Here is a 10,000-nt window from a genome sequence, read left to right on the forward strand (position 1 = left end):
ATACATATATATAAATATATATATATATATATATATATATATATATATATATATATATATATATATACATATATATATATATATACATATATATATATATACGTATATATATATATATATATATATATATATATATATATATATATATATATATATATATATATTATACATTTATGTATATATCTATCTCTCTCTCTCTCTCTCTCTCTCTCTCTCTCTCTCTCTCTCTCTCTCTCTATATATATATATATATATATATATATATATATATATATACATATACATAAACCCACGAATCTTCTTCCTCAAAATCTACATTCTTCAGGGCCAGCTTCTCGGCCTGCTTCTTTGGCCGCCTCGATCCTGGCTTCCTTCGTGGCTGCCTTCTGCCTCTTTTTCCTGGCTGCCCGCCTTGCCCTCTTTCTCCGATCCTCGGAGTTCTCCTCCGAGGTCACTGCATCCTGAGTGGGGATGAGAGAAGATGAGTGAGGGAGGGAGGATGGTGAGGGAGGGTGAGGGAGGGAAGAGGAAGGGAGGATGGGAAGGGGTGAGGGAGTGAGGAGTGAGGGAGGGTGGAAGACTGCCTCGGAGTTCTTGGCTTTCTGACTTTTTGTCCTGGTTGCCCGCCTTGCCCTCTTCCTCCGCTCCTCGGAGTTCTCCTCCGGGGTCTCTGCAGCATCCTGCCGAGTGAGCACCTTGGAGTTGTCCTCCGGGGTCACTGCAGCAGCCTGCCGAGTGTCCACCTCGGAGTTGTCCTCCGGGGTCACTGCAGCAGCCTGCCGAGTGACCACCTCGGAGTTGTCCTCCGGGGTCACTGCAGCAGCCTGCCGAGTGACCACCTCGGAGTTTTCCTCCGGGGTCACTGCAGCATCCTGCCGAGTGATCACCTCGGAGTTTTCCTCCGGGGTAACTGCAGCATCTGCCAAGTGATCACCTCGGAGTTGTCCTCCGGGGTCACTGCAGCATCCTGCCGAGTGATCACCTTGGAGTTGTCCTCCGGGGTCACTGCAGCAGCCTGCCGAGTGACCACCTCGGAGTTGTCCTCCGGGGTCACTGCAGCATCCTGCCGAGTGACCACCTCGGAGTTGTCCTCCGGGGTCTCTGCAGCATCCTGCCGAGTGATCACCTCGGAGTTGTCCTCCGGGGTCACTGCAGCATCCTGCCGAGTGATCACCTCGGAGTTTTCCTCCGGGGTAACTGCAGCATCTGCCAAGTGATCACCTCGGAGTTGTCCTCCGGGGTCACTGCAGCATCCTGCCGAGTGATCACATCGTTGTCCTTCGGGGTCACTGCAGCATCCTGCCGAGTGATCACCTCGGAGTTGTCCTCCGGGGTCACTGCAGAATCCTGCCGAGTGATCACCTCGGAGTTGTCCTCCGGGGTCACTGCAGCATCCTGCCGAATGATCACCTCGGAGTTGTCCTCCGGCATCACTGCAGCATCCTGCCGAGTGATCACCTCGGAGTTGTCCTCCAGGGTCATTGCAGCATCCTGCCGAGTGACCACCTCGGTGTTGTCCTCCGGGATCACTGCAGCATCCTGCCGAGTGACCACCTCGGAGTTGTCCTCCGGAGTCACTGCAGAATCCTGCCGAGTGATCACCTCGGAGTTGTCCTCCAGGGTCATTGCAGTATCCTGCCGAGTGATCACCTCGGAGTTGTCCTCCGGCATCACTGCAGCATCCTGCCGAGTGATCACCTCGGAGTTGTCCTCCAGGGTCATTGCAGCATCCTGCCGAGTGACCACCTCGGAGTTGTCCTCCGGAGTCACTGCTGCATCCTGCAGAGTGACCACCTCGGAGTTGTCCTCCTCCTTCGGCATCACTGCAGCATCCTGCCGAGTGATCACCTCGGAGTTGTCCTCCTGTGTCTCTGCAGCATCCTGCCGAGTGACCACCTCGGAGTTGTCCTCCTCCGGGATCTCTGCAGACCCCTGCCGAGTGATCATCTAGGAGTTGTCCTCCTCCGGGATCTCTGCAGACCCCTGCCGAGTGATCATCTAGTTGTCCTCCGGGATCACTACAGCATCCTGCCGAGTGATCACCTCGGAGTTGTCCTCCTCCTCCGGTGTCTCTGCACCATCCTGCCGAGTGATCACCTCGGAGTTGTCCTCCGGGGTCACTGCAGCATCCTGCCGAGTGATCACCTCGGAGTTGTCCTCCGGGATCTCTGCAGCATCCTGCCGAGTAATTACCTCGAAATCGTCCTCCTTCTCCGGGGTCACTGCAGCATCCTGCCGAATGACCGCATCGGAGTTGTCCTCCGGGGTCTCTGCAGCATCCTGCCGAGTGACCACCTCGGAGTTGTCCTCCAGGGTCTCTGCAGCATCCTGTCGAGTGACCACCTTGGAGTTGTTCTCCGGGGTCTCTGCACCATCCTACCGAGTGACCACCTCAGATTGTCCTCCGGGGTCTGTGCAGCATCCTGCCGAGTGACCACCTCGGAGTTGTCCTCCGGGGTCTCTGCACCGTCCTGCCGAGTGACCACCTCGGAGTTGTCCTCCTCCTCCGGGGTCTCTGCAGCATCCGGCCGAGTGATCACCTCAGATTGTCCTCCGGGGTCTCTACAGCATCCTGCCGAGTGACCACCTCGGAGGTTTTCTACGGGGTCTCTGCACCATCCTACCGAGTGACCACCTCAGATTGTCCTCCGGGGTCTGTGCAGCAGCCTGCCGAGTGACCACCTCGGAGTTGTCCTCCGGGGTCTCTGCACCGTCCTGCCGAGTGACCACCTCGGAGTTGTCCTCCTCCTCCGGGGTCTCTGCAGCATCCGGCCGAGTGATCACCTCAGATTGTCCTCCGGGGTCGCTGCAGCATCCTGCCGAGTGACCACCTCGGAGTTTTTCTACGGGGTCTCTGCACCATCCTGCCAAGTGATCACCTCGGAGTTGTCCTCCGGGGTCTCTGCACCATCCTGCCGAGTGATCACCTCGGAGTTGTCCTCCGGGGTCTGCACCATCCTGCCGAGTGATCACCTCGGAGTTGTCCTCCGGGGTCTCTGCACCATCCTACCGAGTGATCACCTCGGAGTTGTCCTCCGGGGTCTCTGCAGCATCCTGCCGAATGACCACCTCGGAGTTGTCCTCCGGGGTCTCTCCAGCATCCTACCGAGTGATCACCTCGGAGTTGTCCTCCGGGGTCTCTCCAGCATCCTACCGAGTGATCACCTCGGAGTTGTCCTCCGGGGTCTCTGCACCATCCTGCCGGGTGATCACCTCGGAGTTGTCCTCCGGGGTCTCTGCAGCATCCTGCCGAGTGATCACCTCGGAGTTGTCCTCCGGGGTCTCTGTAGCATCCTGCCGAGTGACCCCCTCGGAGTTGTCCTCCGGGGTCACTGCAGCATCCTGCCGAGTGACCACCTCGGAGTTGTCCTCCGGGGTCTCTGCAGCATCCTGCCGAGTGACCACATCGGAGTTGTCCTCCGGGGTCTCCACAGCATCCTGTCGAGTGATCACCTCGGAGTTGTCCTCCTCCTCCGGGGTCTCTGCAACATCCTGCCGTGTGATCACCTCGGAGTTGTCCTCCGGGGTCTCTGCAGCATCCTGCCGAGTGACCACATCGGAGTTGTCCTCCGGAGTCTCTGCAACATCCTGCCGTGTGATCACCTCGGAGTTGTCCTCCGGGGTCTCCACAGCATCCTGTCGAGTGATCACCTCGGAGTTGTCCTCCGGGGTCTCTGCAGCATCCTGCCGAGTGACCACATCGGAGTTGTCCTCCGGGGTCTCTGCAACATCCTGCCGTGTGATCACCTCGGAGTTGTCCTCCGGAGTCTCTGCAGCATCCTGCCGAGTGATCACCTCGGAGTTGTCCTCCTCCTCCGGGGTCTCTGCAACATCCTGCCGTGTGATCACCTCGGAGTTGTCCTCCGGGGTCTCTGCAGCATCCTGCCGAGTGACCACATCGGAGTTGTCCTCCGGGGTCTCCACAGCATCCTGCCGAGTGATCACCTCGGAGTTGTCCTCCTCCTCCGGGGTCTCTGCAACATCCTGCCGTGTGATCACCTCGGAGTTGTCCTCCGGGGTCTCTGCAGCATCCTGCCGAGTGACCACATCGGAGTTGTCCTCCGGGGTCTCCACAGCATCCTGCCGAGTGATCACCTCGGAGTTGTCCTCCTCCTCCGGGATCACTGCTGCATCCTGCCGAGTGATCACTTCGGAGTTGTCCTCCGGGGTCTGTGCAGCATCCTGCCGAGTGACCACCTCGAAGTTGTCCTCCGGGGTCTCTGCAGCATCCTGCAGAGTGAACACCTAGAAGTTGTTCTCCGGGGTCATTGGAGCATCCTGCCGAGTGACCACATCGGAGTTGTCCTCCGGGGTCTCCACAGCATCCTGCCGAGTGATCACCTCGGAGTTGTCCTCCGGTGTCTCTGCACCATCCTTCCGAGTGACCACCTCGGAGTTATTCTCCGGGGTCATTGCATTATCCTGCCGAGGTATCACCTCTGAGTTGTTCTCCTCCTCCGGGATCACTGCTGCATCCTGCAGCACCTCGGAGTTGTCCTCCGGGGTCTCTGCAGCATCCTTCCGAGTGACCACCTCGGAGTTGTCCTCCTCCTCCGGGATCACTGCAGCATCCTGCTGAGTGATCACCTCGGAGTTGTCCTCTGGGGTCTCTGCAGCATCCTGCCGAGTGACCACCTCGGAGTTGTCCTCCTCCTCCGGGGTCTCTGCAGCATCCGGCCGAGTAATCACCTCAGATTGTCCTCCGGGGTCTCTACAGCATCCTGCCGAGTGACCACCTCGGAGTTGTCCTCCGGGGTCGCTGCAGCATCCTGCCGAGTGACCACCTCGGAGTTGTTCTACGGGGTCTCTGCACCATCCTGCCGAGTGATCACCTCGGAGTTGTCCTCCGGGGTCTCTGCACCATCCTGCCGAGTGATCACCTCGGAGTTGTCCTCCGGGGTCTCTGCACCATCCTGCCGAGTGATCACCTCGGAGTTGTCCTCCGGGGTCTCTGCACCATCCTACCGAGTGATCACCTCGGAGTTGTCCTCCGGGGTCTCTGCAGCATCCTGCCGAATGACCACCTCGGAGTTGTCCCCCGGGGTCTCTGCACCATCCTGCCGAGTGACCACCTAGGAGTTGTCCTCCGGGGTCTCTCCAGCATCCTACCGAGTGATCACCTCGGAGTTGTCCTCCGGGGTCTCTGCACCATCCTGCCGGGTGATCACCTCGGAGTTGTCCTCCGGGGTCTCTGTAGCATCCTGCCGAGTGACCCCCTCGGAGTTGTCCTCCGGGGTCACTGCAGCATCCTGCCGAGTGACCACCTCGGAGTTGTCCTCCTCCTCCGGGGTCTCTGCAACATCCTGCCGTGTGATCACCTCGGAGTTGTCCTCCGGAGTCTCTGCAGCATCCTGCCGAGTGATCACCTCGGAGTTGTCCTCCGGGGTCACTGCAGCATCCTGCCGAGTGACCACCTCGGAGTTGTCCTCCGGGGTCTCTGTAGCATCCTGCCGAGTGACCCCCTCGGAGTTGTCCTCCGGGGTCACTGCAGCATCCTGCCGAGTGACCACCTCGGAGTTGTCCTCCTCCTCCGGGGTCTCTGCAACATCCTGCCGTGTGATCACCTCGGAGTTGTCCTCCGGAGTCTCTGCAGCATCCTGCCGAGTGATCACCTCGGAGTTGTCCTCCTCCTCCGGGGTCTCTGCAACATCCTGCCGAGTGATCACCTCGGAGTTGTCCTCCGGGGTCTCTGCAGCATCCTGCCGAGTGACCACATCGGAGTTGTCCTCCGGGGTCTCCACAGCATCCTGTCGAATGATCACCTCGGAGTTGTCCTCCTCCTCCGGGGTCTCTGCAACATCCTGCCGTGTGATCACCTCGGAGTTGTCCTCCGGGGTCTCTGCAGCATCCTGCCGAGTGACCACATCGGAGTTGTCCTCCGGGGTCTCCACAGCATCCTGCCGAGTGATCACCTCGGAGTTGTCCTCCTCCTCCGGGATCACTGCTGCATCCTGCCGAGTGATCACTTCGGAGTTGTCCTCCGGGGTCTGTGCAGCATCCTGCCGAGTGACCACCTCGAAGTTGTCCTCCGGGGTCTCTGCAGCATCCTGCAGAGTGAACACCTAGAAGTTGTTCTCCGGGGTCATTGGAGCATCCTGCCGAGTGACCACATCGGAGTTGTCCTCCGGGGTCTCTGCAGCATCCTGCCGAGTGATCACCTCGGAGTTGTCCTCCTCCTCCGGGGTCTCTGCAGCATCCTGCCGAGTGATCAACTCGGAGTTGTCCTCCTTCGGGATCACTGCTGCATCCTGCCGAGTGATCACCTCGGAGTTGTCCTCCGGTGTCTCTGCAGCATCCTGCCGAGTGACCACCTCGGAGTTATTCTCCGGGGTCATTGCAGTATCCTGCCGAGGTATCACCTCTGAGTTGTTCTCCTCCTCCGGGATCACTGCTGCATCCTGCAGCACCTCGGAGTTGTCCTCCTGTGTCTCTGCAGCATCCTGCTGAGTGACCACCTCGGAGTTGTCCTCCTCCTCCGGGGTTTCTGCACCATCCTGCCGTGTGATCATCTCGGAGTTGTCCTCCTCCTCCGGGATCACTGCAGCATCCTGCCGAGTGATCACCTCGGAGTTGTCCTCTGGGGTCTCTGCAGCATCCTGCCGAGTGATCACCTCGGAGTTGTCCTCCGGGGTCTCTGCAGCATCCTGCCGAGTGATCATCTCGGAGTTGTCCTCCTCCTCCGGGGTCTCTGCACCATCCTGCCGAGTGATCATCTCGGAGTTGTCCTCCTCCTCCGGGGTCTCTGCAGCATCCTGCCGAGTGATCACCTCGGAGTTGTCCTCCTGTGTCTCTGCAGCATCCTGCTGAGTGACCACCTCGGAGTTGTCCTCCTCCTCCGGGGTCTCTGCAGCATCCTGCCGAGTGATCATCTCGGAGTTGTCCTCCTCCTCCGGGATCACTGCAGCATCCTACCGAGTGATCACCTCGGAGTTGTCCTCCTGTGTCTCTGCAGCATCCTGCCGAGTGATCACCTCGGAGTTGTCCTCCTGTGTCTCTGCAGCATCCTGCTGAGTGACCACCTCGGAGTTGTCCTCCTCCGGGGTCTCTGCAGCATCCTGCCGAGTGATCATCTCGGAGTTGTCCTCCTCCTCCGGGATCACTGCAGCATCCTACCGAGTGATCACCTCGGAGTTGTCCTCCTGTGTCTCTGCAGCATCCTGCCGAGTGATTACCTCGGAGTTGTCCTCCGGGGTCTCTGCAGCATCCTGCCGAGTGATCATCTCGGAGTTGTCCTCCTCCTCCGGGATCACTGCAGCATCCTACCGAGTGATCACCTCGGAGTTGTCCTCCTGTGTCTCTGCAGCATCCTGCCGAGTGATCACCTCGGAGTTGTCCTCCTCTTCCGGGATCACTGCTGTATCCTGCAGCACCTCGGAGTTGTCCTCCTGTGTCTCTGCAGCATCCTGCCGAGTGATCACCTTGGAGTTTTCCTGCTCCTCCGGGGTCTCTGCAGCATCCTGCCGAGTGATCACCTCTGAGTTGTTCTCCTCCTTCGGGGTCTCTGAAGCATCCTGCCGAGTGATCACCTTGGAGTTTTCCTGCTCCTCCGGGGTCTCTGCAGCATCCTGCCGAGTGATCACCTCTGAGTTGTTCTCCTCCTTCGGGGTCTCTGAAGCATCCTGCCGAGTGATCACCTCTGAGTTGTTCTCCTCCTCCGGGGTCTCTGCAGCATCCTGCCGAGTGACCACCTCGGAGTTGTTCCCCGCGGTCTCTGCAACATCCTGCCGAGTGACCACCTTGGAGTTGTCCTCCGGGGTCTCTACAGCATCTTGCTGAGTGATCTCCTCGGAGTTGTCCTCCTCCTCCGGGGTCTCTGCAGCACCCTGCCGAGTGATCACCTCGGAGTTGTCCTCCGGGGTCTCTTCAGCATCCTGCCGAGTGATCACCTCGGAGTTGTCCTCCAGGGTCTCTGCACCATCCTACCGAGTGACCAACTCGGTATTGTCCTCCGGGGTCTCTGTAGCATCCTGCCGAGTGACCACCTCGGAGTTGTCCTCCATGGTCTCTTCAGCAGCCTGCCGGGTGACCACCTCGGAGTCCTCCTCCGGTGTCTCTGGAACATCCTGCCGAATGGCCACCTCGGAGTTGTCCTCCGGGGTCACTGCAGCATCCTGCCGAGTGACCACCTCGGAGTTGTTCCCCGTGGTCTCTGCAACATCCTGCCGAGTGACCACCTTGGAGTTGTCCTCCGGGGTCTCTACAGCATCCTGCTGAGTGATCACCTCGGAGTTGTCCTCCTCCTCCGGGGTCTCTGCAGCATCCTGCCGAGTGATCACCTCGGAGTTGTCCTCTGGGGTCTCTGCAGCAGCCTGCCGAGTGACCACCTCGGAGTTGTCCTCCTCCAGGGTCTCTGCAGCATCCTGCCGAGTGATCACCTCGGAGTTGTCCTCAGGGGTCTTTGCAGCATCCTGCCGAGTGACCACCTCGGAATTGTCCTCCGGGGTCTCTGCACCATCCTGCCGAGTGATCACCTCGGAGTTGTCCTCCGGGGTCACTGGAGCATCCTGCCGAGTGATCACCTCGGAGTTGTCCTCCGGGGTCACTGGAGCATCCTGTCGAGTGACCACCTCGGAGTTGTCCTCCGGGGTCTCTGCAGCATCCTGCCGAGTGACCATCTTGGAGTTGTCCTCCGGGGTCACTGCAGCATCCTACCGAGTGATCACCTTGGAGTTGTCCTCCGGGGTCACTGCAGCATCCTACGGAGTGATCACCTTGGAGTTGTCCTCCGGGGTCACTGCAGCATCCTGCCGAGTGACCACCTCGGAGTTGTCCTTTGGGGTCTCTGCAGCATCCTACCGAGTGACCACCTCGGAGTTGTCCTCCGGGGTCTCTGCAGCATCCTGCCGAGTGATCACCTTGGAGTTGTCCTCCGGGGTCTCTGCAGCATCCTGCCGAGTGATCACCTTGGAGTTGTCCTCCGGGGTCACTGCAGCATCCTGCCGAGTGACCACCTCGGAGTTGTCCTTTGGGGTCTCTGCAGCATCCTGCCGAGTGACCACCTTGGAGTTGTCCTCCGGGGTCTCTTCAGCATCCTGCCGAGTGACCACCTTGGAGTTGTCCTTTGGGGTCTCTGCAGCATCCTGCCGAGTGACCACCTCTGAGTTGTCCTTTGGGGTCTCTGCAGCATCCTGCCGAGTGACCACCTTGGAGTTGTCCTCCGGGGTCTCTGCAGCATCCTGCCGAGTGACCACCTCGGAGTAGTCCTTTGGGGTCTCTGCAGCATCCTGCCGAGTGACCACCTCGGAGTTGTCCTCCGGGGTCTCTGCAGCATCCTGTCGAGTGACCACCTCGGAGTTGTCCTCCGGGGTCTCTGCAGCATCCTGCCGAGTGATCACCTTGGAGTTGTCCTCCGGGGTCACTGCAGCATCCTGCCGAGTGACCACCTCGGAGTTGTCCTTTGGGGTCTCTGCAGCATCCTGCCGAGTGACCACCTTGGAGTTGTCCTCCGGGGTCTCTGCAGCATCCTGCCGAGTGACTACCTTGGAGTTGTCCTTTGGGGTCTCTGCAGCATCCTGCCGAGTGACCACCTCTGAGTTGTCCTTTGGGGTCTCTGCAGCATCCTGCCGAGTGACCACCTCGGAGTTGTCCTCCGGGGTCTCTGCAGCATCCTGCCGAGTGACCACCTCGGAGTTGTCCTTTGGGGTCTCTGCAGCATCCTGCCGAGTGACCACCTCGGAGTTGTCCTCCGGGGTCTCTGCAGCATCCTGCCGAGTGACCACCTCGGAGTTGTCCTCCGGGGTCTCTACAGCATCCTGCTGAGTGATCACCTCGGAGTTGTCCTCCTCCTCCGGGGTCTCTGCAGCATCATGCCAAGTGACCACCTCAGAGTTGTCCTCCGGGGTCACTGCAGCATCCTGCCGAGTGACCACCTCGGAGTTGTTCCCCGTGGTCTCTGCAACAATGTTTCCTGCCGAGTGACCACCTTGGAGTTGTCCTCCGGGGTCTCTACAGCATCCTGCTGAGTGATCACCTCGGAGTTGTCCTCCTCCTCCGGGGTCTC

At 59.4% G+C, this 10,000-nt stretch overlaps 3 protein-coding genes across 3 annotated transcripts in view; all 3 read right to left on the reverse strand.

Moving 5' to 3' along the window:
* Window positions 1-305: 305 nt before the first annotated feature.
* Window positions 306-1,947, reverse strand: LOC138862559 (uncharacterized). The gene is made up of 5 exons (XM_070124968.1): window positions 1,411-1,947; window positions 1,175-1,347; window positions 840-957; window positions 633-776; window positions 306-461 (listed from the first exon to the last, which is right to left on the reverse strand). The coding sequence occupies exons 1-5, from the start codon at window positions 1,945-1,947 to the stop codon at window positions 306-308; spliced, it is 1,128 nt and encodes a 375-aa protein (XP_069981069.1).
* Window positions 1,948-1,998: 51 nt separating this feature from the next.
* LOC138862560 (enolase-phosphatase E1-like) lies at window positions 1,999-7,220 on the reverse strand. The gene is made up of 14 exons (XM_070124969.1): window positions 7,125-7,220; window positions 6,924-6,956; window positions 6,108-6,548; window positions 5,667-6,062; window positions 5,487-5,597; window positions 5,121-5,351; window positions 4,814-4,961; window positions 4,636-4,769; window positions 4,291-4,551; window positions 3,358-4,245; window positions 3,166-3,246; window positions 2,625-3,006; window positions 2,373-2,572; window positions 1,999-2,328 (listed from the first exon to the last, which is right to left on the reverse strand). The coding sequence occupies exons 1-14, from the start codon at window positions 7,218-7,220 to the stop codon at window positions 1,999-2,001; spliced, it is 3,732 nt and encodes a 1,243-aa protein (XP_069981070.1).
* Window positions 7,221-7,259: 39 nt separating this feature from the next.
* LOC138862561 (proteoglycan 4-like) overlaps window positions 7,260-10,000 on the reverse strand; it is an 8,381-nt gene continuing 5,640 nt past the window's right edge. Inside the window, exons 10-15 of the mRNA XM_070124970.1 lie at window positions 9,923-10,000; window positions 9,672-9,854; window positions 9,432-9,608; window positions 9,000-9,272; window positions 7,983-8,648; window positions 7,260-7,919 (exon numbers count right to left, since the gene is read on the reverse strand). The exon at window positions 9,923-10,000 is cut by the window's right edge and continues 9 nt beyond it. Coding sequence (XP_069981071.1) covers window positions 7,260-7,919; window positions 7,983-8,648; window positions 9,000-9,272; window positions 9,432-9,608; window positions 9,672-9,854; window positions 9,923-10,000 — 2,037 coding nt within the window. The remainder of the gene's footprint in view (window positions 7,920-7,982; window positions 8,649-8,999; window positions 9,273-9,431; window positions 9,609-9,671; window positions 9,855-9,922) is intronic.

Source organism: Penaeus vannamei, chromosome 9 (genome assembly GCF_042767895.1).
Source record: "Penaeus vannamei isolate JL-2024 chromosome 9, ASM4276789v1, whole genome shotgun sequence".
NCBI classification, from domain to species: Eukaryota; Metazoa; Arthropoda; class Malacostraca; order Decapoda; family Penaeidae; genus Penaeus; species Penaeus vannamei.

Excerpts from the sequence above, each read along its gene's own strand:
- LOC138862559 (XM_070124968.1), bottom strand. The coding sequence starts at position 1,947 with ATGATCACTCGGCAGGGGTCTGCAGAGATCCCGGAGGAGGACAACTCC. Across the intron at positions 777-839 it reads CCCCGGAGGAAAACTCCGAG|GCTGCTGCAGTGACCCCGGA; the intron begins GTGGTCACTCGG and ends GTCACTCGGCAG. Across the intron at positions 462-632 it reads CCGAGGAGCGGAGGAAGAGG|GATGCAGTGACCTCGGAGGA; the intron begins GCAAGGCGGGCA and ends ATCCCCACTCAG.
- LOC138862560 (XM_070124969.1), bottom strand. The coding sequence starts at position 7,220 with ATGATCACTCGGCAGGATGCTGCAGAGACCCCGGAGGACAACTCCGAG. Across the intron at positions 3,007-3,165 it reads CCCCGGAGGACAACTCCGAG|GATGGTGCAGAGACCCCGGA; the intron begins GTGATCACTCGG and ends ATCACTCGGTAG. Across the intron at positions 2,329-2,372 it reads GGTGGTCACTCGGTAGGATG|GATGCTGCAGAGACCCTGGA; the intron begins GTGCAGAGACCC and ends GTCACTCGACAG.